Source organism: Sporothrix schenckii (genome assembly GCF_000961545.1).
Source record: "Sporothrix schenckii 1099-18 chromosome Unknown Cont47, whole genome shotgun sequence".
Classification (NCBI taxonomy): domain Eukaryota; kingdom Fungi; phylum Ascomycota; class Sordariomycetes; order Ophiostomatales; family Ophiostomataceae; genus Sporothrix; species Sporothrix schenckii.
In genome coordinates, this window is record NW_015971148.1 from 4,867,352 (window position 1) to 4,894,495 (window position 27,144).

Consider the following 27,144-nt stretch of genomic DNA (forward strand, 5'->3'; position numbering starts at 1 on the left):
TCGCACGTGCCGTCCAGCGGAAGCCAACACGCGCAGACACTCGTGTATTCCGTCAAGGTCATCGATGGCTGTCATTCTCCGTAACTGTCCGCTTTCCATCGGCTGCCGTGATCGGAGCGGCATGAAACGGCTGTTGTAGACATTGTGCTTATGAGCTGTCATTGAGGCAAGGAAAAAGGGGCGATGCAGCTTCTCGTGCACTCTGCACACTTACACGGTCGCACCTGCCACAAAAATTGGCCCGCTACTCCATTTTCGGCGTGCTACGTTCGAGTGTCTTTGGCCGAGAAAAGGAAGGTGCGGGGCGAAGTCCAGCGGTTCGTATGTCTTATCTCTTATCGCACCAAAAAGCTTCAGGCATTTTAGTGTTTCAGGAGGGGAAAAGGCGAGCCTGAGAGAGCAAACACGGGAAGCATTGAGTCACTCGACCACCACGGCATTGATAGACACATCGGTCAACAGTCCATTCACGACAGAGGACGACCAGCAGACCGATAAGGACGACAGACGATTATAAGACGACCAACGCGACCTTCTGTCCATTCTCTCTTCAGCTGAGTTGTGACTCAACTTATCCGACTTAAAACCTTCAATAGAAACACCACCGACCGAGCACGGTATCTCGCCATTGAGAACGCGGCAATCCTCCTATGAGCTAGAACCCTCATAGCATACGACCTACACCGACCAACACCTACCACCGCCACCATGGCCGACCTCGTGGAAAGCACGGCCAAGCTCCAGCTCGACGAGGAGACGGGTGAGATGGTGTCCAAGGGCGAGCTCAAGAAGCGCCTGAAGAAGCGCGAGAAGGCGGCCGCGACCGCCAAAGCGAAGGAGGCCAAGGCGGCAGCCGCCGCCAGCAATCCTGTCGCGACCCAGCCCAAGCCGGCGGCGGCGCCCAAGGCCGACGAGCCGAGCATCGACCCGCAGCAAATGTTCAAGGTTGGCTTCCTGGAGGAAGTGTTCAAGATCCGGCCGATGAAGCCCGTGCGCACGCGGTTCCCGCCGGAGCCCAACGGCTTCCTGCACATTGGACACGCCAAGGCAATCGCCGTCAACTTTGGCTTCGCCAAGTACCACGGCGGGTCGTGCAACCTGCGGTACGACGACACGAACCCGGAGTCGGAGGAGCAGGTGTACTTTGACGCGATCCTGGACATGATTACGTGGCTGGGCTTCCAGCCGCGCACGATTACGTACTCGTCGGACAACTTTGACCGGCTGTACGCACACGCCGAGCAGCTGATTGAATGCGGGCGGGCATACGTGTGCCAGTGCACGGACGCGGAGATCAAGGACCAGCGCGGCGGCGGCGAGGGCCGGCCGCGGTACCGGTGCAAGCACGCGGAGCAGACGGTCGAGTACAACCTGACGGAGTTCCGGGCGATGCGCGACGGCAAGTACAAGCCCCAGGAGGCGTTTTTGCGGATGAAGCAGGACATTGCGGACGGCAACCCGCAAATGTGGGACCTGGCGGCGTACCGCGTGCTGGCGACGCCGCACTTCCGGACGGGCACCAAGTGGAAGATTTACCCGACGTACGACTTTACGCACTGCCTCTGCGACTCGTACGAGGGCATCACGCACTCGCTGTGCACGACCGAGTTTGTGCTGAGCCGCGTCAGCTACGAGTGGCTCAACCACACGCTGGGCGTCTACGAGCCCATGCAGCGCGAGTACGGCCGCCTGTCCATGACCGGCACCGTGCTCTCGAAGCGCAAGATCTTGAAGCTGGTGGAGTCGGGCATCGTGCGTGGCTGGAACGACCCGCGGCTGTACACGCTGATTGGCATCAAGCGGCGCGGCGTGCCGCCCGGCGCCATCCTCGAGTTTGTCAACGAGCTCGGCGTCACCACCACCAACTCGGTGATTGACATTAAGCGCTTCGAGCAGGCCGTGCGCAAGTACCTGGAGCGCACCGTGCCGCGGCTGATGCTGGTGCTGGATCCTGTGCCCGTGGTCATTGAGGGCGTCGAGGACGGCGAGGGCGGCGACGAGGCGGACGCGAATGCGGACGCGGCCGACCTCGGCGGTCTCGACGGCAAGGCCCTGTCGATCCCCTTCAACCCCAAAGACCCCAAGGTCGGCGTCCACGACGTCACCTTCTCGCGCACCATCTACATTGACCGCACCGACTTCCGCGAAGATGCCGACCCCTCCTTCTTCCGGCTGGCGCCCGGCAAGTCCGTCGGCCTGCTCCAGGTGCCCCACCCCATCCGCGCGACGTCGTACACCAAAGACGAGACGACGGGCCGCGTCACCGAGATCCGCGCTGTGCTCGACCGGTCGGCGGGGACGAAGAAGCAGAAGACGTACATCCAGTGGGTGCCCCCCGTCGACAAGGGCTCGCGCCGCGCTGAGGTCCGCGTCTACAACCCGCTCTTCAAGTCCGACAACCCCAACGACGCCGAGGGCGGCTACCTGGCCGACATCAACCCGGACAGCGAGATCGTCTACCCGGACGCGCTCATTGAGTCGGGCTTCGACGAGGTGCGGCGGCGGGCGCCGTGGCCCGAGGCGGCCGGCGAGAGCGAGCTGGGCAAGGGCGGGCCCGAGAGCGTGCGGTTCCAGGGCATCCGGGTGGCGTACTTTGCCGAGGACTCGGACTCGACGGACGAGAAGATTGTGCTGAACCGGATTGTGGCCCTCAAGGAGGATTTGGGGAAGAAGTAGGTGGGGAAGGTGGCGTGGGGGCCCGTGAGACATTATGATGAGGACTAACAATGATTTATCACGGAGTACGACGGGTGGGACATTGCATGGTAGGCACGATGGTGGAACAGGCAGGATACGCAATTCACTGGGAGAGATTTGTAGCCATTCGCAATTACAATAAAGCACATTGTTACAATGCAGTGCACTTTTGTGTCTATGAAAGAGAGATGCCTTTCGTTCCATGCCAACTCTAAAGACAAAAGGAGAAGAGAGATGTGAGAAACTGCTCCAGCAGCAAAAGTGCAAATAAAAAAGAGATCCAAACGCCTTTCAATCCCGTCCCACAGTATGATCCCAAGTCCAAACGCCATGTGATATTCATAACATGCTCAGCGGCTCTTTCCAACGAATTCTCGTTCCTCGTCTTTTCCCCATCTCGCCTCACGCCTTGCCGGCGCTCGTAAAGGTCGACCCGGGCGCCGCCTCCTTGTTGGCCCGCTTGTCCTTGTCCTTTTTCTCGTTTGACTGCGGCAGCATGACATCCTCCGCCGCCAGCCGCGTCTGCCGCTCGCTCGTCGTGCCGTCCTCCCAAAACTCCACGTCGCCGTCCTCGCCCAGCGTGCCCTTTTTCACGAGCTGGCCCTTTTCGCGCAGAATGTCCTCAATCGTGCGTCCACCGCCGCTGCCGCCCTCCTTGGTCACATTGCCAAAGATGCCCAGGTGGTCACTGATGATGTGCCGGTTGCGGCACGAGGGGCAGGTGATGAGCACAGAGCCGTGGTGGTACCCCTGCTTGGAGACATGGTGAGCCGAGCGGGTGCCGCAGGGCAGGCAGGTGAACGTGAGTTCGTAGTGCGGCGCGAGGCCAATCTTGTTGGGGTTCTTTCCCGAGCCGGCGACGCTGCCGCGCTGTGGTGCTGGCGAGGACGGAGTGGACGCCTCGGACAAGGGATCGGCAGGTGCTGCCGCCTTGGGCCGCGGAATGTTGTGGGCGAGGCGGACGAATGTGCCAGCTGGAGACGATGCTAATGGAACTGGTGCGGGCGATGGACGTCGGGCGAGGCGACGGAGAGCAGAAGAGGACAAGGACGAGAACGAGGCAGCGGCGGGCGCTGTGCCGCGCTGCGCAAGATTCGAGAGAGGCTGCATCGCAAGGCGCGACCAGGCAGTTCGAGATGCCATGACGAGACGCTGGTATAGGAGGCTGATCAGGGTTGCTTTGTTATCGTTTGGCAGTGGTAGGCGTCGCGCGTGAGACGAGAAGAGAAACGGTGTCAGCCAGTGCTGTCTTGACGTTAATTTGAACTTTTGTTTTTATGATTTTCTGCCAGCGGCTTCTGCGACGTTCTCTCGGCCTTATCGATAAGTTCTCCGCCTCCCGCTGTTGTGGACCCCAAGCCCGCCACTAAACAGCCGGCGTTGGGCAGGCCAAGCCTGTAATTGGACGGAGCTCCAGGGTCAGTGGACAGGGTCGACAGGGCAGGCACAGCCGCGGGGTTCTTGCCCGGCTTGTCATTTTCAAATTATCACGGGCCAAGGAGACTTTCTAACTTCACCCAACATCGTCTCATCGTCGACTTCTGAACGCGCTGCGTCATAGCCCCACGAAAACGTCCCCGAGTACTGTCCGACAGTGTTGCGCCGAGCACCTTCCAGCCATAACAGTGCACTCTTCCACGTCGCCCACCTCTGCCGCTACTTCGCAGGCACTTCCTGTGTATAAACCGACGTCCTCTTCTCCTCGATTCTCTTGTTGCCTCTCGTCTTAGCCTCTCTTACCTCTTTTCGCTCTGTCGTACCTGACAATTACCTGAATGGATTGCTTCAGCCTGTTCGCCGATATCTCTTTACGTATTCAAACGCCGGCATCTCTGTCCTAGCTACCGTCACAACTTGTCCCAACCTATCGACAGCGAGCCACGCCAAAGCTGTGGTTTCATCCGTTTTACACTTATTTTCTACCTTTTACCTATATACCAAAACCATAATCTCAGACGTTACACTCACGCTTCTGTCTCCTCACGTTTACACGACGGCCGCCCACCATGTATAAGGGCAAGATCCGCGCACCCCGACGAGTATGTCTATGGTGAAATGGCCTCTATTTTTTGATATGTTTTTTTTTTTTTTTCGTTTCTGTACTTTTTCGTTCTGTAAGAACATACTAACCCAGCTTTTTGTCCAGGTCGGTGGTGTCGCACGCGCCGTGGGCGGCGTGGACGATTTCGAAGAGAACTGGGGCCTCATCCGCGACGCCCTCGACGACATCCACAACCAAAACGCCGGCAAGCTGTCCTTTGAGCAGCTGTACCGCGCCTCGTACAAGAGTGTCCTCAAAAAGCGCGGCGAGGAGCTCTACAACCGGGTCAGGGGGTTCGAGGAGCGGTACTTTGCCGACAAGGTCATCTCGCTGATCTGGCCGCTGGTGACGCAGGGGCTGGTGGCCGTCAGTCTGCACAATGCCGCCAGCACAACGGCACACAGTCGACGCGGGATGGGCGAGCGGTTGCTGCGCGGGCTCAAGGAGACCTGGGAGCGGCACAACATGTCGATGAACATGGTGGCGGACGTGCTGATGTATCTGGACCGCGACGCGCAGGACTCGAACCGGCCCTTTATCTACGCGACGACGATTGGCCTCTACCGCGACCACATCCTGAAAGCACCGCTCCCACCATCCATATGGAACCGCCAGTCCGACCAGTTTGCGGGCAGCTGTGCGGAGGGCCAAGCTCCCGCCAGCGGCATCAACGGATCCGGCGGCACCAGCGCAACCAGCGGAACCAGCGGCAGCGCCTCCTACCACCACCCCACCATCTACACGACCCTCGCGGCCGTCGTGCTCGACCAGATCAACATGGACCGCGACGGCGAGATTGTCGACCGGCCGCTCCTGCGAAGCTGCGTGGCGATGCTTGAGGCGCTGTACGAGACGGACGAGGAGCAGGAGGACGAGAAACTCTACTTGACTTTGTTCGAGCCGCAGTTCCTGCAGGCGACGACCGACTTTTACAAGGCCGAGTGCGAGCGGCTGCTGCGGGACGGCGACACGCGGGTCTGGCTGCGGCAGACGCGGCAGCGGCTGCGCGAAGAGCACGACCGCTGCGGCCACACGGTGTCGCAGGAGACCTTGCAGAAGACGGCGCGCGTGCTCGAGGCGGAGTTGATTGCCGCGCACCTCGAGGAGTTTCTGGCCATGGACGGCACGGGCCTCAAGGCCATGGTCGACGACGAGCGCACCGACGACCTCGCCATCCTCTACGACTTGGTGGGCCGCGTCGAGAGCAAGCAGGTCGTGTTGCGGAACGCGCTGCAGGTGCGCATCATTGAGATGGGCGTCGACGTCGAGAAGACGCTGCGCGAGACGGACTTTTCGGTGGCCGGCGAGGCGCCGCTGTCGGCGTCGGCGCAGCAGACGGCGGCCGCCATCAAGTGGGTCAACGACATCCTGGACCTCAAGGACAAGTTCGACCGGCTGTGGCGGGACTGCTTCCAGCAGGACCTGGCCATCCAGTCGGCCATTGCCAGCAGCTTCACCGAGCTGTTCCGGCTGTGCACGCGCAGCGCCGAGTACGTCTCGCTGTTCATCGACGACAACTTCAAGCGCGGCCTGCGCGGCAAGAGCGACGCCGAGGTCGACGCGGCCCTCGACAAGGCGACGGTCATGGTGCAGCACGTGACGGAAAAGGACATGCTGGAGCGCTACTACCAGAAGCACCTGGCGCGGCGGCTGCTGCACAACAAGAGCGAGAACCCCGAGGCCGAAAAGCTCATGATCTCGCGCATGCAGTCGGAGCTCGGCAAGGCCTTTACCAGCAAGTTTGAGGGCATGTTCAAGGACATGGCGACGTCCGAGGAGCTGACGCGCGACTATGCGAGCTACGTGCAGAATCTGGGGTCGACCGAGACGGCCGAATCCTCTACGGCCGACGATGCGGACGGGGATGACGCGGATGGCGCGGACGACGGCGTGGGCGCCGACACAGCGCGCATCGACCTCGGCGTCAACGTGCTGACCAGCAACAACTGGCCCCCCGAGGTCATGGGCCGCTCGTCGCAGCTGGAGGCGGGCCTGTCGAGCGCGCCGGCCGGCTGCACCTACCCGCCCGAGATCCGCCGCCTGCAGGCCAGCTTCCTCAAATTCTACCTGCGCAACCGCAGCGGCCGCGTGCTCTCGTGGGTCGGGTCGGCCGGCAGCGCCGACATCCGCTGCGTCTTCCCGCGCATCCCCGGCCACGACAAGGGCCCGCTGAGCCGCGAGCGCCGCTACGAGATCAATGCGCCGACGCACGGCATGATTGTCCTGCTGCTCTTCAACGAGCTGCCGGCCCGCGACGACGGCTCGACGCCGGCGCTGTCGTTTGACGAAATCCAGGGCCGCACCAACATCCCCGCCGCCGACCTCACGCGCGCCCTCGCTTCGCTGTGCATCCCGCCCAAGTGCCGCGTGCTCCTCAAGAGCCCCTTGACCAAGACGATCAAGCCCACCGACACGTTTGCGTTCAACGCCCAGTTCACCAGCAAGTCCCTCAAGATCAAGGTGCCCGTCATCAACGCGCTGTCCAAGGTCGAGGGCGAGGACGAGCGCAAGGCCACCGAAGACAAGAACAACCAGACGCGCTCGCACACCATTGACGCCGCCGTCGTGCGCATCATGAAGCAGCGCAAGGAACTGATGCACACGGCGCTCGTCACCGAGGTGGTCACGCAGCTGGCGAGCCGGTTCCGGCCCGAGGTGGCCATGGTCAAGAAGCGCATCGAGGACCTGATTTCGCGCGAGTACCTGGAGCGCATCGAGGACTCGGAGCCGGCGGCGTACCGGTATGTTGCGTGAGGGGGGAATGGAGAGGGGAGGGGAGGGGGGGTCCGTTGTTCTCCTGTCTCTTGCTATTTTATTGTTTGTTTTGAGGTGTATTGTAGCGTTTCGGTGCATCGTCTTTTATAGCATGGCGGGTTCTGGCGTTCTGGGAGGTGAAGATGATGCTATGCCATCTATGATTTAGGCCAATAAAATGAAATTCACACAAAATGACGGCATGACGTGGTGAAGTGATACTGTGTACCATGACGATGCACTCCACAGAGGTAAAAGCAATCAATAGCAACCAATTCTGTTGCGGAAAATCCACGCTCTGTGAATCTGCTCCCTCCTCTCACTCCTTCGGCTTCATCACAACCAACCAATCTTATCCAATATGCAATGGTCAACATCCGACGCTCTCACCGTCGAGCTCAGAATTCGAAATTGTTTATCTGCTGCTTAGTTCGCGTAATATTTATTTTATCTTTTTATTTTCATTTTTTGTCTCTCTCTCTCTTTTCTTATTCTTTGGCCACGGCACATGTCGCGGTGCACCAATATGGCTTGCTCCATCCAGTTTGTCATATACCACGTATATTGTTACAACCTAGTTTAGGAAACGTGTTTGATTTGTTCACGCATTGAGATCAGCAAAGTCTCTGCTATATACATCGATTCATCTGTCATACGTCATTATATCCAAGCACGAGTTACCAGCACGTCCATTATATCTTTAGCATCCACTCACCCGCCTCTTCCTCTCACTTCGACTCGTGTGTCCGCTTCGACTGGTGCGTCAGGTCGTCGACGCTGGTAAACACCGTGCAGCCGGACTCGGTCTGGCACATGGCCGTGCGGCCCAGGTTCTTGGCCACAGGGCCCGTCGGGCCCGACGTGTAGTGGCACTCGCCAAAGATGCAGTACTGGCCCGACCGGCTCGACGCGTACTGCTCGTCGCCCCAGGCGCCGCCCCACTGCAGCCACGTCGCCCCCTCGGCGGGCGACGTGCTGCCCTCTTCGCTGCCGCCGACATTGACGCCGCCTGCTTCCGAGAAGGTGGAGGAGGCGGTGTCGAACCAGTAGCCGCGGTAGTTCTGGGCCAGGTCCCATGCAAAGCCGGCGTCGGTGGTGTCGCTCACAATGCCGAGCGCGACGGTGTAGTCTTCCTTGCCAGGCTTGGCGTAGTTTGCGTGGCCGCCGGTGCCAATGTAGGTGAGCGGGCGGCCGGCGTTGGTGCCGGTGCCCTTGGAGAGAGCGGCCCAGGTGTAGGCGGAGCCGGAGCCGTGCTGGGAAAAGTACATGGCGGTAGGAGCGCCGTCGACGAAGCGGATCTACGGTGGCAACATGTTAGCCGGGAGCTGCAGCAAAACAGGGAGGATGAGGACGAGAGGAGAGAAACCGACCATGGTATGTTCCCAGTCGCCGACGTGGTCGTCAAAGTTGATGCCAATGACCCTATGAAGAGTAAGTAAGTGCGCCAACAGACAACGCAGCGAGGGCAGCACAAACGTACTTTCCGCCATAGTTGTACGAGTAAAAGTAAAAGTAAAAGACGTCGACCCAGGTGGCGTTCTTCTGCACGGCAATGATCGTGCCGGGCGCCGCGCTGTAGCCGCCGGTGGTGGTTGTGGGCTTGCCGTAGGCCGAGACCAGCCAGGCCGGGCTGGTGTCGACATTGTCCTTGGAGGTGAGGAAGACGCTGCTGCTCTGGTCGTTGAGGGTGGCGAGCGTGACAGAGCCGGCGGACGTGTAGCCGGAGACGGCGACGAAGTCGACCTCGGGAATCACATTGGCAAGGTGGGTTGCGACATCCGACGGCCACCAGCTCTCGCCGCTGTAGAGGTAGGAGATGGGAGCATAGGTGAGGGCGTAGTCGGGGAGCGGAGTGGTCTGGCGTTTGTTGTTGTTGTTGCCGGCGGAGGAAGAGAGGGCAGGGGCCGGAGCAGCGCTGGAGACGGCGGCAGCGGCGAGAATGCCGGCCAGCTGGCGGATGGAGGGCATGATGTAGTGGTGGAGAGAAGGGAGACAAAGGGTGTAAGTGATGATATAGGGCTGGAGGTGTTTGGAGGCTTGAGGGTCTCTGTCGATCCTGAACAGAGAAAATGGAAATACAAATGACCAGAGACGGGCCTTCCCGTGTGTATTTATACTTTCGTTCCGGCCGTATGTTTAGACCGGTTTACCTTCCTGTGAAAAGGGGGAAAGGCAGAGAGGCGCTCCTTGACAGAATCGGTGTCGGGGCACCGTCAAAGGACAAGGGCCCGCGGTGATGCACTTGCTTGCAGGAAAACAAAAACGTGTTTGTAAAGAAACGAAGAAAAAGAGAGAGAAAGCTCGTGGACACGGAGGTCGAGCTGGAAAGAGAAAGAAAAAAGAAAGGAAAAAAAAAGAAAAGAAAAAAAGCAAAAAGAATGTAAATCATAGAAAGCGGAGGTGTAAAGACGTGCAGCAACCGAACAGGAGCTAGAGCCAGAAAAGGCAACAGAAGGACGATGTCCCGTACAGAACGAATAAGACAACGAGGTTGCATCTTGTGGAATGCCGGTCGGGTCACATTGCGAGTATGGACACCCCTAGCTTTGACACCTTCCTGTTCGTCACTTTCGAGACGCTGTCGACGAATCCCCTCGTGCCCGTGCCTGGCGATTCTGGCCATCCTAACCATCCTGGCCAATACTTGGCTATTTGGCCGATGTGCCACCACACCAACCCCGTCCACATCGTTGCAGGCGCCCGTCTGTTGCTGCATGTATCGACTGTTTGTATCTTGGTCGTTCACGTCAAGTCTGTGCTGCGAGCCACTGGCATTTCCCATTTCCTGGTCACATTTCCCTTGTGCTCTTGCCGTCCATGTGCAGCAAGCGTCCGGCGGTCGGCATCGTTGACAGCAGTGTATGACATGGGGCTGTCTTTCCACGACCATGGACAAAAGACTCAGAGATCAAAGTCAATGTCGAGTCAACTGACCCAAAAGGCCGCAAGCTCGCAAAAGCTGACACAGTGGACACAAAATGCCACGAATGGCGGGGTCATCTGTACCTTCAACTGACTCCGGACAAAAAAGAGACGGCTTGCCAGGACCCCTGCAGCCCTGGTCGCAATCCTGCGTGGATCGCGGATCTGGCAACCGAATTGGGGGGCGATGCGCCGAGGCGGGCAGCCACGCCTTTAGAGAGGCAGGGGTGTCCATCGACGGCGGGTGCATGCATAAAAGCTTGTCATCTGCATCTTGTGCCGGTCTGCCCAGTCACAGTCTCCCTCCATTGAACGACACGCAGAGCCTTTTCTCTTCACGTGCGTCTGGCCGTTGTGGATGCATCGCGCCGTGCATCGTCGATCGCTTCGTTTTCGCCGTCGGTCAAGAAAAGAGACGAGCAGAGGGCGACTGCGACACAGTACGTGCAACATGCGAAGAGAGAAGAGAGAGAGAAAGAGAGCGTGCGTAGGAGGGCATGTTTGCGTTCGTCGTGACGATTGGAGAGAAGTGAGGATAGAAAAGGAGTGCTCCATGCAAAGGAAAGTACGGCGTAGATGTTCGATGTACGGCCATGGGCGACACAAACCACAATTGGAAAGACTGTGTAATTGCGAGCGCGCGTGGCGCACAAACAAGGAAAGAACGGCTTCTGGTTGTTGGTCACGGCGAAATGACTGAACTAACCAGTGGAAAATAGAAGAATGTTTTAAGGGTCTACAAATTAGACTTTGACAACCCAGTAATAAAACGGTCGTCGGAGGTAGAAGAGCTCCCTTCTGCTTTCCATCTTCGTTTTTTGTTTTGTATTTTCCACCTGTCTCCTTCACATACATACTAAAAAGGTACTAGGGCAGTCTACACATGGCAGCTAGAAAATTCCCTTTCGTCCTGCCCTGCCAAACTGATTTGTACGCCCCCGTCGCCGTATTTTATCAAAAATCAGGCATCGACGTAAACTGGCCCACGGGAGCGATTAAGTAGGGTTGCGCTACCCAGAACCTGCAGGCAATATGTCTCTCAAAGCTGTTTTCGTCGACGATACGTATAACATTCGGTTTCCTGGTGCGGTTGCAAAGTAGAGGTGGTTGCGCATCTCCAGACCTGACAGCCGTTCCGTTGCTTGGGGGTTAATCACAGCTACTTCTGAGAACCAACGTGTCATTGGATTCCAAGGAAGGTTCGGTCGCAGCATCTGCATCGTGATCGACATGGTCTTGAGTGGCACAATGCCTGCGGCTGTCGTGACAAAGACCTCGTTCGCGAGCGAGTCAGGGTCGACTCCAAGCGCTGCCACGTCCATGGGCGTAAGGGTCTGTAAGGTAGATCCGGTGTCGTTCGACAGTACAATGGTTAAAACAGCATCAAAACGCGCGTTGGCATTGGCAACACGTTGCACAGAGGCTACCATCTTTGTTTGCATGTCAGAACTGGCCGTCCCTTCTCTCGTTAGGGCGTGGTGCCTCGGGAACTTACTTGGTGCATGCATGACCCAGGACAAATGCCAAATGTGGCTGTTTGAGCCATCTGCTGCGGTTCGGCTGGCCCATACTAAGGGCCGGCACCATTGGCAGGAAGCAAAGTCGTCTGGAGGCCCTGGCGGTACACGCCCTATTATTCCATGTAAGCACTCGCTGTCTTGCCATATTTGGCCTTCGTATCAAGGGAACTGAACTCACAGACTCCATGGTGAAGCCCTGGAAGTGCGCCGTCGACCCGATCGTTCTCATTGTCGCCCGATCACCGTTCGCAAGTGTTACAAACTTGCCGTCATGTACCAACCACGTCTCGTTGTTTGGCGGAGGTGTGCCGCCATTCTCGTAATACTGTAGAACAAATTCCAAGTTCCTTTTCGTATCTTCGTCGGGAACTTGGGGGATTTGCTCTTTGAGACGCGCGATTCTTATCTCACGGAAGCCTTCTATTGTGAGCACGCTGGCAGGCAGTATGGTTGGGAAGGTATTAGCACGTTGGTTGTCCATCTTGCAATAATGGTGCCCTCTTTAGTTGAGTTGCGAGATAATATGCGAGGAAATAAGTGATGCCTGTCCTGCTGGGGGATTTTAATTCAGGACGGGGATATGTCGACGCGGTGAACGCGAGACAGTTCGAAACGCGAAGTCGGGCAGGCAGTTGCTGGCAAGGATGAAAGTCTTGATGATCGAGACAACTGTGGGAACCGCCCGAGGACTCTTGATGACTCTTGATGAGAATTGTGAGTGATGATCACGGAAAATGTGTCACTGGTAAACAAGAGGAATTTGGGCGCTGTGCCGTAACCCGTTGAGAACACGATAGAATAAGAGGAGTATCGGATACAAGACAACAGCCTTGCGTTGATGAAAAATGGATGGAGTGTGGTCGTAATCACGGCAAAGAAAAGGTAAAGTGGGTTGCTCGGAGGAAGAATCAAGATTCACGCAAGGGTTGGTGAGAAAGTTAGCTCCTCACTAGCGCTTCTTTCATAGCTTCATGAATCACCCCAGATCCCGTGACCATGGCGTACACCATTTACTTCCCTCTTCGGCCAGCGCCCTGTTTGTGAGTCAATCGAGTAATGGTGCATTGCGACAGCATCACGTCTTACGCAGTCGTCTCCAGTTGATTTTGCATTTTATTTACTGTCCTTTTTTTTTAGCAATCTCTACATTTCCAGCATGTCTTTGTAATACAATAGTAGTGGTCCATCTCGACCAATCAACAATTTATGTTCTTCAGCACTTTCGCTTCATCTGCTGGAAAGTTCTGTCGCCGGACTTCGTGACGTCGCCCGTCCGCCGCCTTCCACGATGCAGGACGAGACACTGCAGGACCTCTTGCACTATGCCGCCAAGCAGGGCGTCCAGCTGACGGGCATTGCACCTCGCCGGCTGCCCGGCCGTGGTTACGGTATGGTCGCTGTCCGCGACGTCCTCGAGGGCGAGACCGTGCTAGTCGTGCCCACACGCGCCTTGCGTACGCTGGCGACGGTGCCCAAGGCTATCTCGCGCACCCTGGACCGCGATGTGTCGGTGCACGGCATCCTGGCCGCGCACCTCGTGCTCGACGAGTCGGGCGACTACGCAGCCTGGGACGCTGTCTTGCCGACGCCTGAGGACTTGGAGGCCGGCATGCCGCTGCTATGGCCGACAAAACTGCGCGAGCTGCTGCCGACGCCGGCACGCAACGCTCTGCAGCGCCAGCAGACCAAGCTCAATGCAGACTGGGCGGCCGTCAAGGCGGCGTTTGGAGACGGCGGCGCGGAGGGGAACAAGCAAGAGACGGACCGGGACCGGGACAGGGACAGAGACAGGGACAGGAGCAGTGACAAGGACAAGGACAAAAGGAAAGCCCTCACAAAGAGCGACTACGTCCGCGCGTGGCTGCTGGTCAACTCGCGTACCTTTTACTACACCACCCCGCGCTCCGAGGCGGCCCTGCCCAGCCACGACGACCGCATCGCCATGCAGCCCGTGGCCGACCTGTTCAACCACGCCGCCGACCGCGGCTGTCGTGCCGCCTACGCCGCCCAGGGCTTCTCGTTTGTCGCCGACCGCCCGTACAGCGAGGGCGACGAAGTGCCCATCAGCTACGGCGCCCACGCCAACGACGCCCTGCTCGTCGAGTACGGCTTCGTCCTGGCCGACAACCGCTGGGACGAGGTCGCCCTCGACGCGGTCCTCGTCCCGCGCCTCGCGTCGTCCCCGCACGACGTTGTGCGCGACGACCTGGAGACCGCCGGCTTCTGGGGCAACTACATGATTGACGCCGCCACGCCGGGCGGCTGCTACCGCACACAGGTGGCCCTGCGGCGGCTGCTGTGCGGCAACGGTGCGGCCCAGCGGACGGCCTGGCTGCAGTTTGTCGAGGGCGGTGGCGACGAGGATGAGGACGACGGGGACAAGGGAGACAAAGGACGAGACGAGCGTGAGAATGTTCTCCTGGAATGCCTAGACGACATGGCCGAGTTGGCCCACAAGACGCTGACCAAGATTGAGCGGCTGGCCAAGGCGAACGTCGGGACCGAGAGCCAGCGGAGCCTGTTGGCACTGCGGTGGCGGCAGGTCGAGGCCATGGTGGCCCAAGCAGCCACGAAGCTGAGGGAGGGCGAGGAGGCAGGGGTCGTGGAGGAGGAGGGGACGAAACAGAAAGAGGAGACGAGGACGAAGACGAAAACAAAGAAAAAGGAAGGCACAAAGTGAGGTGGCGAGATGCGGACAGCGCCCTTTTTGGGACAGGAACCGGACGATTTACGGTACAGTGGTACCATGGTACAGGAGCATATCAGAGAGCATTGCGCAGGCTGGCCGTTCAGGATAGACTTGGTCAGGTGGAAGCGGAAACGAACAGCTGCAGCGGTTCTGCAGCGGCTCTTCAGCATCTCGTCAGCATCTTTTCTGCGTCTCTCTTGCATTTTAGCTAGGCAAACAGCGTTTCATACATCTTTCTTCACCGTCCGTCCCTTGGAGCCACTCTTCTCTCCTCTGTCTGTCTATTGATATCCAAGACCGTCCAAGCCTATCCCAAACCCCGTTCCTGCCTGCCGCCTCAGAGTCTCCCTCCACTCATGGGCGCTTTGACAGCCGCCCTTGGTCTCAACGCCATCGTCTCCGGGCCTGAAAAGGACTCGTTCCTGCAGTTGCCATGGCCGGTGTCCTGAAGCAGCGTCTCGCCAAGCGCAGAATGTTGGCACCGCATTCGATATGAGACTTGGTAGTGGTCATTTCTCTTTTTAATTCTCAATTTTCTGGCCGTTGTACATGTTATTCCCGTCCTTTCTCGTCAATTGAGTACATGGTTAATTGCCGTCAATTGAGGTGGTTGAGCTGCGTTGTGGTCTACCGTGTTAGTGCGCATCGCCGTGTGGGTCGCCCAATTACCGCTTTGGGGTATCAATAGAGCTTCACTCGGCAAATTGCCTGACGTCCAAACCCCCCTCCTGCACGACTCGCCACCACACCCTCCCGTACCTTTGACGCATCCAGGAACAAACGGAACTGTGCGGCATGAACAAGCCAAAAAAAGACGCTGTCAAGAAAGACATTAAGAGGAGGCCACGACGAGCAGACGGAATCGGCAAAAGGCCATATCCAGCTTTGCGCATCCCCCCCCCCCCCGTCGCCCAGAACGCCAGCCGCCCGTTTCAATGTTCATCATCCGACGCCTCTGGCCTCTTTGTTTTTGTCGTCCTCGTCATGCCAGCCCTCGCTTGGTCTGCCATCGTCTCCCTCCGTTGCTCCCGGGCCCTGGCGACCAACGTCCGCCGTTTTTCGGATGTCCTACAGCACTGCAGCCTTGCGGACTGTTTCCTTATCAGGAGGCAGGACAAGGGCTCGCAGGGTTTGGTCCTTTCTCTTTTGGGGTGTCAATAAGAACGCATCCGTCGCAAGGCCGGCACGATAGAGACGACAGGACGAGGCCGCAACAAAAAACTTTGTGTACTGCTCCAACTTGTCCACCGTCGTGTGATCAGGGCAACGTCGAAACAGGAAACCGGCCGCCAGACAACAAAAGATGGCAACGGAGATAGAGCAAGATCGGATGCGGCTAAAGGGCCCAACGGAAAGCCTGTAGTGTCTCTACCTTGGCAAAGAGAGAGAGAGAGTACAGAAGACCGAGGTGAAAGTCGCCGGGAAAGGATGCTTTGGCGATAATCTCGAGTCATGCCACCACAGGCATCCTTGTTCATACCCCGGCTGTTCATTTGGGTGTTTTTTGTTCTTTCGTTATGGCCCTTGGTCGTTCCTCGATTCGGCCTCAATAGACATCCACCTTCACCTCCGTCAATAAACCTTTGTCGACGAGGCCTATTGAAGTATAAAGATCCTCCCCACCTCTGTATCATCCCATTTGTTTTGTGTTTTTCTTTTCTCTTCTAATCCTCTCAGGACAAGTCAACTCCTACAGCCAAGAGATCGTCCTTCTTCTTCTGTATCAAATATTTTTCTTTGCACAATTTTACTTTTTTCACAAAATCAAAAATCAAAATCAAAAATCATGAAGACCGCCGCCGTCTTCACCATCCTCGCCGTCGGTGCCTCGGCTGCCGCTGTTGCGGAGGCCGAGGCCTACTGCCAGTCGGTCGGCCAGTCGTGTTACCAGGTCAAGCGCGCAGCTGAGGCGTTCGCCGAGGCCATTGCCGACCTGGGCGCTCCGGAGGCTGGCATATCGCGCCGCTCGCTGTCCTTTGGCGGCGTGCACAACAACGCCATTCGCGCCATCGACGGCCTGGCCTCCATCGTCGCATCCACCCAGTACAACCCCCGGTCCTTCTACTCGGACCTGTCCCTCGAGTCCCACTTCCCCGTCCCCGTCGAGGAGCCCGTGACCAAGCGGGAGGCGGAGGCCGACGCCGACGCCGACGCACAAAGATACTGTCCCCTGCCCGGCCAGCCGTGCTGGAAGAACAAGCGCGAGGCCGAAGCCGCGGCCGACGCCGAGGCCCAAAAGTACTGCCCCCTGAAAGGCCAGTCCTGCTGGAAGGCGCGCCGCGCCGCCGAGGCCGTCATCAACGCCATTGAGGGCGGTTCCGTCCAGAAGCGCGAGGCGGAGGCGGATGCCGAGGCCCAAAAGTATTGCCCCCTGAAGGGCCAGTCCTGCTGGAAGCGCAACGTCGGCACCCGCTGCTACGCCCCCGGCGGTGCCTGCGCCAACGCAAGCCGCGACCTGCACGCCATCTACAACGCCGCCCGCTCCGTCATTGAGAGCCTCCCAAAGGCAGAGTAAAATGGATTCGCTGTTGATTCGATCGGTGGTGTTATCCTTCTCACGTCTACCAGTATGACGCAAACATGACAACAAATATTTGCTTGTTATTTCCATTTCCTTACTCAACAATATATAATTTCGATACCGAAAGGGTGAACAAAACAGGAGGAGAGGGAGACAAGAGGTGGCCGTGTCGGGGAAAAGACTGACCAAAAGGCGAAGATCTATTCAGGGGTGTTGCTGATGCGCTCTTCTCGCTTGGATATGCACATGGGGTGGTTGTCTTTGTCTGCCTGTTAACGTTTGCTTGACCTTTGCCCTCTTCTTCTTTTCTTTTCTTTCTTTTCTCCTTTGTCGGTTTTCCAAAAATCTTCTTCTAATGGCAGAGAAGCAAGGGCCCAGTCACCTGGGAATCACCCTTGCGCCTCCTTGCCGTCTTTCTGTTTATATATACCAGGCGGCTGCTACCACTATATAGTAGCAACACGCACTTTTTTACATCGTTTTCCATACCTTTTTTGTACATAGGAGCAGGCTTCTGCTTACTTTCTGATAGCGAAAAACCAATACAACGGTTCGCTTGCTTGTACTGTCCACTGCCAGCACATCCATGAGTTATTCGTTGTGTGGCCGATGCAGCTGTTTTGAATTATATGTACGATGCGGTCTCTTACAGCGACCTGATGAAAATGAACAAAGTAGAAAAATGCAAAACGCCATGCCCGTTGTCGTATAGTCTCGCGTCAGACGATCGTCTTGATGTTGAATTCGCCCCATGGTGCATCCTCCCCCATGCCCCATCACCCTTACATCAACAAACGCCACGCACCCAACATCAAGGCCGCGAAGCCCGTGCACACACCCATCAGCCACTGCAGCGTCTGGAACTTGACCTGCTCCAGCTGCTGCCGCAGGGCCGCCACCTCTTGCTCGATTTTCGTCTCCGTCTCCTTGACCTTGAGCTCCTGGCCCAGCGCCTCCTCCCGGATGCGCCCCTTTTCCAGGTTCAGGTCCAGCCGCACGCTCGCCTGGGTCCGGCCCACCTCGTCGCGCAGCCGGCTGTTGAACTTGGCCAGGTCGTTGGCCAGCCGCTCGTGCGCCGCCCGCGTCGTGTTCGTCTCGGTGCTGTCGGCCGACAGCAGCTCGCTCCGCAGCTTGGCAAAGTCCACTTTCTGCGTGTACGTCGCCTTGGCCGCGTCCTCCCGCAGCACCATGGTCCGCGTCAGGTTCTGGATGCTCTCCTCAATGACGTCGTTGAGCACCTTCATCATGGCCACCGACTGGTCCTCGGTGAAGCCGTCGTCCTGCAGCCGCTGCACAAACTTGAGCGTGTCAAAGTGGTGGTCGCGGCGGCGCACCGCTGCGGCGTGGAACGCGCGGCGGGCCAGAGGGGAGGAGGGCGGTCCTGTGAACGCCCTGCAGACTGGGCTTGGCGATTGCGAATGCCTTGTCTGTGTCTGTGGGCGGCCGCGGGGGACCGTTGTTGTGCTTGTAGAAAAGGCGGCCGCGGTCGCGGCGAGGCGGAAAAGCATCGGCTTTGCGTGGGCTTCTCGCACGGGTGCATTCCAGCTCAGCTGCGGTAGCAAAAAGCGCGGCAGGGATTGTTGGAGGGCCATCGTGGTCTGTGATGAGGTTAGGAGGTTGAAGAAAATGCGCCCGTAGTTTCACGACTGAAAGCCAGCATTTGTACGTTGCACGTCGCAGCTTGTGACCGACAAGCTGGGAAAGTACGTGTGCAATGCCGTTCTAGCCCGCGTCACTGACGAGGCCCCACTTTCCCTATTCAAGGAGGTCCTAGCGCTGTAGGAAACGTCGAAGGTGTTGGTAGCAGATTTTGGCCTGAGGCACGATTGGCAGCTGGTTCCCCGCTTTAATTTTTTGGCAGGCACCATAATATATACCGATTGGGGCTCGCCCAAATTTTCTTGTCCTTCTTTTTCTTCTTTTTTCTTCTTCATGAACAACGCAATTAAAACACGTTTACGAAATCGATGACTTATTGGGGGAACGAGGACCTTGCTCCTTGGAACAAGTAGCTCCCAGGACATTTTCCTATCTCTTTTTCGACAAAACGGAGAACAAACCATATTTGAACAATCTTGGGTGCGGCGCTTCCCTGTCCTCTTTTGGGCGGTGGGAAGGGTCGCAATGATTGAGCAAACATTTCTTTCCCTTGCGCATACAGATAAAAAACGGTGACATGTGTCTGGCAGCCGCGGTCGGTAGCGGTGGCAGAGAAGCTGACGAGAGCACAAAGAGAGATGCGACGAGACGGCATCCGAGCTGGACAACGGATCCCGTTGCGATTTCGCCGACCGAAGCACCGCGCAACGCTGGTATTTGAAGGGCCCATTCCGAACTGTGTCCTTGTCCCTCGCTTGACCACCTTTGTCACTTTGTTCCGGCCTCCGCTTGTCGAGAGTAGTGGACATCCTTGCGGTTTGATTTGTTTATCCCGACACCTTCATAGCCCGTTCAGATACGCGGCCAACTCGTGGCTTGCGCACTGGACCCCAAGAGCCTGTTCTATTGAACGTTGTCAGACACGTTACCCGCCGGTAACCGTACTCTGCACTGTAACGTACACATCGCATCAGAAGCTTCGCTCAGCTCATGTTGATTTCGTCGTTTCTGCCGCCCATGACCACCTTGTATCACGTGACGAATTGGCCGAATTGGAAACAGCTGTTGCGTCACTTCCTGCATGAAGCCGCGCCTGAGGACCTGCCCCTTCCCGGTTTGTCGCTGCCTAAAGTCCGGTTTGCCGCAGATATTCGGGATGCGCTGGGCAATCTCACAAATGTGTTGCAAAACTAGTGAATATGTTTGTCAATGTCAAGAAGAAAGTGTAGAAAATAAAAATGAAACCTAAAGAAAGTAAAAACAAAGGCCACAGTGGTGTGTCCATTGCCCAGCACGGAAACAGGGAAGCTCAGGAGCTATCTGGCCTCAATTGCTGTGCGCGTTCCTTCCTACTTGGGCGCATTCTTCTGCGCGTTCCCGCCAGTTTTCCTGAAGAAACCTAATCTAACTTGTTGCACGTGACAGCAGAGCTCCCGCTTATTCACCCCTGAACGGCCCGTGCACAGGCCAGGCAAGCTGCGACCAGCGCCACGTCCAACTGCAGCAGGAAGGGACACAGCGCGTCGGCCCCCCAGAACGCCCTGGGTCGCTCCTTCCTTCTGGAAGCAGAAGAGGATACGGTACCCTGTAGCAACCTAATTTCACCCTTTCCCTCTCCAGGCCCCAAATTTCCCTCCTTCTCTTCTCTCTCCTCCTCGCATCCCATCGCATCCGAGCCTCTCACCATCTTCCACCCCCCATTCGAGGCCCATCTCTTCTTTGCACCTTGCATCCTTCTTCTCTTCTTTGACTGTGTCATTAATTGATTTGTTGCTTCCGTTCGCTCCTTTTCAGCTTCTATCTCCCCCCTGCCGCCTATTTCCCGCTTGTGCGGGAAGCTAACGGATTCCGTAAACTACCTCCTCATTCTCTCCTTTTCGTCCCGACAGCTTTCGTTTGTCTTCTCAGCAGACCCGGTTCCTGTTGATCTCGCGAACCCTCATCCAACCGTCGTCGAATCGAGCGTCTCTCTCTTTGCCCATCCATTGCCGGCGAGCTCGTCGACCTAGCCTGCGCATCACCGCGCCCTCTCTTGTTTTCGTCAGCTTGATCGAGAGCTTGTCTCCCGCACACAGCCACCAACCATGGCACCGCTACCCATCAAGCTGGGCGAGATCGTCCAGCTCACTTCGATCGGTATCGACAGCCAGGCCATCGGCTTCAACTCTTGCGTACGTGCAGTCAACATTGCGACGCGTTTTCTGGCCCCTCCTTCGTGCCGTTGGGCGAACTCCGAAGAGGGGCCTAATCTCATCTGGCGTCTTCTCTTTCGTCTCGCCTTTTACTCACAACACACCTGCTAATCCCTTCTATAGACATTAGAGTCCGACCGATACGTCTGCGTCCGCGAGAAGAAGAACGAGGCCGCTTCGCCCGAAGTCGTCATCGTGGACCTCCAGAACCTCAGCAATGTGATGCGCCGTGGCATCAAGGCCGACAGCGCCATCATGCACTGGTCGCGTCCCGTCATTGCCCTGCGGGCCCAGTCCCGGACACTCCAGATCTTTGACCTCGAGAAGAAGGCCAAGTTGAACTCGGCAACCACAAACGAGGACGTCGTCTACTGGAAGTGGATCAGCGAGAGCACCATTGGCCTCGTCACCGAGACTGGCGTGCACCACTGGGACGTGTTTGAGGCGAACAAGGCCCCTGTGGAGGTCTTCAAGCGGAATGCCGCGATGAACGTAAGCTCTTAACCCGTTCCCTCGTTCCCTGTTCTTTGGCAGGTCCGGTTTCTGGTTGCTGTCCGTCTGCTAGAGGCGCCTGCTCAGTTACCAAGGCGGTCGCGAATCCACAGTAATCTAACCCCACTGTTTCCCACTCCTCCAGGCCTGCCAGATCATCAACTACCGCATCGACGCCGACAGCAAATGGATGGCCGTCGTCGGCATTTCTCAGCAGCAGGGCCGTGTCGTTGGCTCCATCCAGCTCTACTCCAAAGAGCGCGGTGTTAGCCAGGCCATCGAGGGCCACGCCGCTTCCTTCGCCACATACCAGATGGACGGCGCCCCTCAGGTCTCGAAGCTGTTCGTCTTCGCCGTTCGCACTGCCGCCGCCGCGAAGCTGCACATTGTCGAGATCGACAAGCCCGACGCCAACCCCGCCTTCCCCAAGAAGGCCGTCGATGTCTATTTCCCCGCGGAGGCCGTTAACGATTTCCCCGTTGCGGTTCAGGTGTCGCAGAAGTATGGCATCGTCTACCTCATCACCAAGTACGGCTTCATCCACCTGTACGACATTGAGACTGGCACCTGCATCTTCATGAACCGCATGTCGAGCGAGACCATCTTCGTATCTTGCACGGACAGCGAGTCGACTGGCGTTGTCGGTATCAACCGCAAGGGTCAGACCCTGTCCGTCAAGGTTGACGAGACGACCATCATCCCCTACCTTCTCCAGAACCCGGCCAACACTGAGTTGGCGATTAAGATTGCCTCCCGTGGCGACCTGCCTGGCGCCGAGCAGCTCTATGGCCGTCAGTTCGAGCAGCTCTTCAACGCCGGCAACTACGTTGAGGCTGCCCGCGTGGCCGCCAACTCGCCGCAGGGCTTCCTGCGCACGTCGGAGACCATTGAGAAGTTCAAGCGGCTTCCCCAACAGCCCGGCCAGATGTCGTACATCCTGCAGTACTTTGGTCTGCTGCTCGACAAGGGCAGTCTGAACATGACCGAGACGCTGGAGCTGGCCCAACCCGTTGTCGCCCAGAAGCGCACCGAGCTTCTCGAGAAGTGGGCCAAGGAGGACAAGCTGTACAGCTCGGAGCAGCTGGGTGACATGGTCCGGCCGCTGGATCTGGCCCTGGCTCTGCGCATCTACCTCAAGGCCAACGTGCCCCACAAGGTCGTCGCCTCGCTCGCCCAAGCTAACCGCTTTAACGAGATCATTCCATACGCCACTAAAGCCGGCTACACCCCCGACTACATGCAGCTCCTGCAGCACGTCGCCCGCGCCAACCCAGACAAGGCTGTCGAGTTCGCGACCATGCTGGCCAACAACGAGGGCGGCCCCCTGATCGACCTCGAGCGCGCCGTCGACGTGTTCCAGTCGCAGAGCCTGCTGCCGCAGGTCACTGCGTTCCTCATTGACGCTTTGAAGGAGAACCGCCCCGAGCAGGCTCACCTCCAGACCCGCCTCCTGGAGATGAATCTCCTGAACGCGCCCCAGGTGGCCGACGCCATCCTCAGCAACCAAATGTTCACGCACTTCGACAAGGCACAGATTGCCAAGCTGTGTGAGCAGGCCGGTCTGTTCCGCTGGGCTCTGGATCTCTACGAGGACCCCGCTGCCGTCAAGCGTGTCGTTATCAACGTCCCCGGCACGGCCGACTTCGACCCGGAGTGGCTCACCACGTTCTTTGGCAAGCTCTCTGTCGAGCAATCCCTGGACTGCCTGGATGCCATGATGAAGCACAACATCCGCCAGAACCTCCAGTCCGTTGTCCAGATCGCCACCAAGTACTCGGACCTCCTGGGCCCCCAGAACCTCGTCGACCTGTTCGAGAAGTACAAGACGTCCGAGGGCCTGTACTACTACCTGGGTAGCATTGTCAACCTGTCGGAGGACTCGGAGGTGCACTTCAAGTACATTGAGGCTGCCACCAAGATGGGCCAGTTCCAGGAGGTCGAGCGCATTTGCCGCGAGAGCAACCACTACAACGCCGAGAAGGTCAAGAACTTCCTCAAGGAGGCCAAGCTGCAGGATCAGCTGCCGCTGATCATTGTCTGCGACCGCTTCAACCTTGTCCACGACCTGATCCTCTTCCTCTACCAGAACCAGCAGTTCCAGTCCATTGAGGCCTATGTTCAGCGCATCAACCCGTCGCGGACGCCTGCCGTCATCGGCGGTCTGCTCGATGTTGACTGCGACGAGAACATCATCAAGAACCTGCTTGCGTCCGTGCAGCCGGGCCCGATCCCCATTGACCAGCTGGTGTCGGAGGTGGAGTCGCGCAACCGCCTCAAGCTGCTGCTGCCTTTCCTCGAGTCTGCTCTGGCTGCGGGCAACCACGACCAGGCCATCTACAACGCGCTCGCCAAGATCTACATTGACTCCAACAACAACCCCGAGAAGTTCCTCAAGGAGAACGACCAGTACGATACCCTGTCCGTCGGCAAGTACTGCGAGAAGCGCGATCCCAACCTGGCCTACATCGCCTACAGCAAGGGCCAGAACGACCTGGAGCTCGTCAATGTCACCAACGAGAACTCCATGTACCGCGCCCAAGCCCGCTACTTGCTTGAGCGTGCCGACCGTGAGCTGTGGCAGTTCGTCCTGAGCGAGAACAACATCCACCGCCGCTCGGTCATTGACCAGGTGATCTCTACGGCCGTGCCCGAGTGCACTGACCCCACCAAGGTGTCGGAGGCCGTTGCTTGCTTCCTCAAGGCCGATCTGCCGGCCGAGCTTATCGAGCTCCTCGAGAAGATCGTGCTGGAGCCGTCTCCCTTCAGCGACAACCAGAGCTTGCAGAACCTACTGCTGTTTACGGCCACCACGGCCGACAAGGCCCGTGTCATGGACTACATTCACAAGCTCGATGCGTTCGACCCGCAAGAGATCTCGGCGGCCTGCATCAACGTCGGCCTGTACGAGGAAGCGTTTGAGATCTTCAAGAAGATCAACGACAGCGCCAGCGCCGTCAACGTTCTTGTCGAGCACGTTGTTAGCATCGACCGTGCCCAGGCATACGCCGAGGAGGTCGACAGCCCCGAGGTCTGGAGCCGCGTTGCCAAAGCCCAGCTGGACGGCCTGCGCGTGAGCGACTCCATCGACTCGTACATCAAGGCGCAGGACCCCAAGAACTACGAGGAGGTCATCGAGACGGCCACCCACGCGGGCAAGAACGAGGAGCTTGTCAAGTACCTGCTGATGTCGCGCAAGACGCTGCGCGAGCCTGCCATTGACACCGCGCTCGCCTTCTGCTATGCGCGCCTGGACAACTTGCCGGAGCTGGAGGACTTTTTGCGCGGCACGAACGTGGCCAACATTGAGGAGTCCGGCGACAAGGCGTATGGCGAGGGTCTCTTTGAGGCGGCCAAGATCTTCTTCTCGAGCATCTCTAACTGGGCCAAGCTCGCGACGACGCTGGTGCACCTCGGCGACTACCAGGCGGCTGTGGAGGCGGCCCGCAAGGCCAACAACATCAAGGTGTGGCGCGAGGTGCACGAGGCGTGCGTGGAGAAGAAGGAGTTCCGCCTTGCGCTGATCTGCGGCCTGAACCTCATCATCGACGCCGACCAGCTGCAGCAGCTCGTCAAGCAGTACGAGCGCAACGGCTACTTTGACGAGCTGATCAACCTGCTCGAGCAGGGTCTCGGCCTGGAGCGTGCGCACATGGCCATGTTCACGGAGCTCGGCATTGCGCTGTCGAGATACACGCCGGACCGGCTGATGGAGCACCTGAAGCTGTTCTGGAGCCGCATGAACCTGCCCAAGATGATCCGTGCCTGCGAGGAGGCCAACCTGTGGCCCGAGCTGATTTTCTGCTACTACCACTACGACGAGTTTGACAACGCGGCGCTGGCGGTGATTGAGCGGCCCGAGAACTCGTGGGAACACCAGCAGTTCAAGGAGATTGTGGTCAAGGTGGCCAACCTGGAGATTTACTACAAGGCCATCAACTTCTACCTGGAGCAGCACCCGTCGCTGATCACGGACCTGCTGCAGGCGCTGACGCCGCGCATCGACGTCAACCGTGTGGTGCGCATGTTCCAGAAGTCGGACAACCTGCCGCTGATCAAGCCGTTCCTGCTCAACGTGCAGTCGCAGAACAAGCGCGCGGTCAACGATGCGATCAACGACCTGCTGATCGAGGAGGAGGACTACAAGACGCTGCGCGACTCGGTCGAGCACTACGACAACTACGACCCGGTGGACCTGGCCGCCCGGCTGGAGAAGCACGACCTGGTCTTCTTCCGCCAGATTGCCGCCAACATCTACCGCAAGAACAAGCGGTGGGAGAAGTCGATTGCGCTCTCGAAGCAGGACAAGCTGTGGAAGGACGCCGTCGAGACGGCGGCCATCTCGGGCAAGAGCGAGGTCGTCGAGGAGCTGCTGCGCTACTTTGTGGACACGGGCAACCGCGAGTGCTACGTGGGCATGCTGTACGCGTGCCACGACCTGATCCGGCCCGACGTTGTGCTGGAGCTCTCGTGGCGCCACGGCCTGACGGACTTTACGATGCCGTACCTGATCAACCTGCTGGCCCAGCAGACCAAGGAGCTGGCGGTGCTCAAGGCGGACAACGAGGAGCGCAAGGCCAAGGAGAAGGAGCAGGAGACGGTCGAGGACAACACGCCGATCCTGGGCGGCAACCGGCTGATGATCACGGCCGGGCCGACGGGTGCCGGCGGCAGCGTGGGCCGTGCGTCGCCCGCGCCGTTTGCAGGCGCGAACGGCTTCGCCCCGCAGCCTACCGGATTCGGGTTCTAGAGGCAGACTTCGGCTGGCCCCATGTTCACAGCCATAATGACACCCTCCATGACGACGCCCGCACCCGCGCCCGCGCCCACCCCTCCAACGCCTGCTTCTCTCCCGCCGCACGGCGGCGTTGGCGCGCCACACGCGTGGTTCTATCCACTCCCGTATGCGCCGACGCGGCTTGCGGTTCCTCGCCAGCCATGCACCTGCCAACATCCGGTGGCGTGCTAGCTGGTCTGGTCTCTTCTGTTTTGTTGTCCCTTTCGGGGAGAAGAGCGAAGACAGTCGAGGTTGGTTGGAGAAGAGACGAAAAAGACGGTTTGTATACGTTCGACGAACGAGGGGTGTTTGCTGCGCTTTTTATTTTTTTAGTTGCTGTTTTCTGTTGCCTTGTGCGTGTCCGACTTTGATTTGCTTTTTATCATTTCCTTACTTCTCTGTGGCTATGTAACCAAAACGGCGTGTGGTGGTGGAAATGTGTTCTCGATCATCTGAACGAAAAAAAAACACGCGACCCAAAACGTCTCTCGCAAAACACCCATTTCCTTGTATCTCTTTTATTTGTCTTTGCGCTTTCATGTACCATAGCTAAGTTCAGAAATTTTAATCACTCTTAACAAACCTGTGCCTGTTGACGGTGGTCGTGATGTATTATGAAGAACTTGTCGATGCGGCCGCAGTTGGCTTAACACTATTAACAATTAGCACGTTAGCACGTTGGCTCCTGAGGCGTGAGCGTGAGCTCCACTGTAATTACCCCTGCGCCGAATTAGCCAATGCCCGCCCGGCCGCCCAGAGAAGCCAGGCCTTGGGTGCTTGGCGGCAGATGACGAAACAGCAGGTGGCCGGAAACAGATGCCCCTGACGGCTGAAGCCCAGAGAGCCAAAAGGCCAAAAGGCGTGCCACCAACGCAAACTGTCGCGACCCTATTGCGCGTGCTAGCCCGCCACCGATCGCTCTTGCCTCGCTCTCGCCAACTCC

The 27,144-nt window shown here is 58.1% G+C and overlaps 10 protein-coding genes across 10 annotated transcripts; 5 read left to right on the forward strand and 5 right to left on the reverse strand.

Annotated features, from left to right (window-relative positions):
* Window positions 1-708: 708 nt before the first annotated feature.
* SPSK_04092 (glutaminyl-tRNA synthetase) lies at window positions 709-2,676 on the forward strand (the record flags this gene model as incomplete). The annotated part of the gene is made up of 1 exon (XM_016730903.1): window positions 709-2,676. The coding sequence occupies one exon, from the start codon at window positions 709-711 to the stop codon at window positions 2,674-2,676; it is 1,968 nt and encodes a 655-aa protein (XP_016586060.1).
* Window positions 2,677-3,099: 423 nt separating this feature from the next.
* Window positions 3,100-3,840, reverse strand: SPSK_04533 (DNL zinc finger domain protein; the record flags this gene model as incomplete). Its single annotated transcript, XM_016731337.1, has 1 exon — window positions 3,100-3,840. The coding sequence occupies one exon, from the start codon at window positions 3,838-3,840 to the stop codon at window positions 3,100-3,102; it is 741 nt and encodes a 246-aa protein (XP_016586061.1).
* Window positions 3,841-4,703: 863 nt separating this feature from the next.
* On the forward strand, window positions 4,704-7,492 carry SPSK_03967 (cullin 3; the record flags this gene model as incomplete). The annotated part of the gene is made up of 2 exons (XM_016730782.1): window positions 4,704-4,736; window positions 4,844-7,492. The coding sequence occupies 2 exons, from the start codon at window positions 4,704-4,706 to the stop codon at window positions 7,490-7,492; spliced, it is 2,682 nt and encodes an 893-aa protein (XP_016586062.1).
* Window positions 7,493-8,220: 728 nt separating this feature from the next.
* On the reverse strand, window positions 8,221-9,460 carry SPSK_04342 (vacuolar protein sorting-associated protein 62; the record flags this gene model as incomplete). Its single annotated transcript, XM_016731150.1, has 3 exons — window positions 8,221-8,790; window positions 8,863-8,914; window positions 8,973-9,460. The coding sequence occupies 3 exons, from the start codon at window positions 9,458-9,460 to the stop codon at window positions 8,221-8,223; spliced, it is 1,110 nt and encodes a 369-aa protein (XP_016586063.1).
* Window positions 9,461-11,424: 1,964 nt separating this feature from the next.
* SPSK_04644 (uncharacterized protein) lies at window positions 11,425-11,844 on the reverse strand (the record flags this gene model as incomplete). Its single annotated transcript, XM_016731444.1, has 1 exon — window positions 11,425-11,844. One exon carries the CDS (start codon window positions 11,842-11,844, stop codon window positions 11,425-11,427), a length of 420 nt encoding a protein of 139 aa, XP_016586064.1.
* A 140-nt stretch (window positions 11,845-11,984) lies between these two features.
* Window positions 11,985-12,415, reverse strand: SPSK_04642 (uncharacterized protein; the record flags this gene model as incomplete). Its single annotated transcript, XM_016731442.1, has 2 exons — window positions 11,985-12,044; window positions 12,113-12,415. The coding sequence occupies 2 exons, from the start codon at window positions 12,413-12,415 to the stop codon at window positions 11,985-11,987; spliced, it is 363 nt and encodes a 120-aa protein (XP_016586065.1).
* Window positions 12,416-13,222: 807 nt separating this feature from the next.
* On the forward strand, window positions 13,223-14,614 carry SPSK_04288 (set domain containing protein; the record flags this gene model as incomplete). Its single annotated transcript, XM_016731099.1, has 1 exon — window positions 13,223-14,614. The coding sequence occupies one exon, from the start codon at window positions 13,223-13,225 to the stop codon at window positions 14,612-14,614; it is 1,392 nt and encodes a 463-aa protein (XP_016586066.1).
* A 1,795-nt stretch (window positions 14,615-16,409) lies between these two features.
* On the forward strand, window positions 16,410-17,138 carry SPSK_04537 (clock-controlled pheromone; the record flags this gene model as incomplete). The annotated part of the gene is made up of 1 exon (XM_016731341.1): window positions 16,410-17,138. The coding sequence occupies one exon, from the start codon at window positions 16,410-16,412 to the stop codon at window positions 17,136-17,138; it is 729 nt and encodes a 242-aa protein (XP_016586067.1).
* Window positions 17,139-17,926: 788 nt separating this feature from the next.
* On the reverse strand, window positions 17,927-18,736 carry SPSK_04510 (mitochondrial protein FMP32; the record flags this gene model as incomplete). The annotated part of the gene is made up of 1 exon (XM_016731314.1): window positions 17,927-18,736. The coding sequence occupies one exon, from the start codon at window positions 18,734-18,736 to the stop codon at window positions 17,927-17,929; it is 810 nt and encodes a 269-aa protein (XP_016586068.1).
* Window positions 18,737-20,827: 2,091 nt separating this feature from the next.
* On the forward strand, window positions 20,828-26,174 carry SPSK_03851 (clathrin heavy chain; the record flags this gene model as incomplete). Its single annotated transcript, XM_016730666.1, has 3 exons — window positions 20,828-20,914; window positions 21,059-21,427; window positions 21,573-26,174. The coding sequence occupies 3 exons, from the start codon at window positions 20,828-20,830 to the stop codon at window positions 26,172-26,174; spliced, it is 5,058 nt and encodes a 1,685-aa protein (XP_016586069.1).
* Window positions 26,175-27,144: the final 970 nt, after the last annotated feature.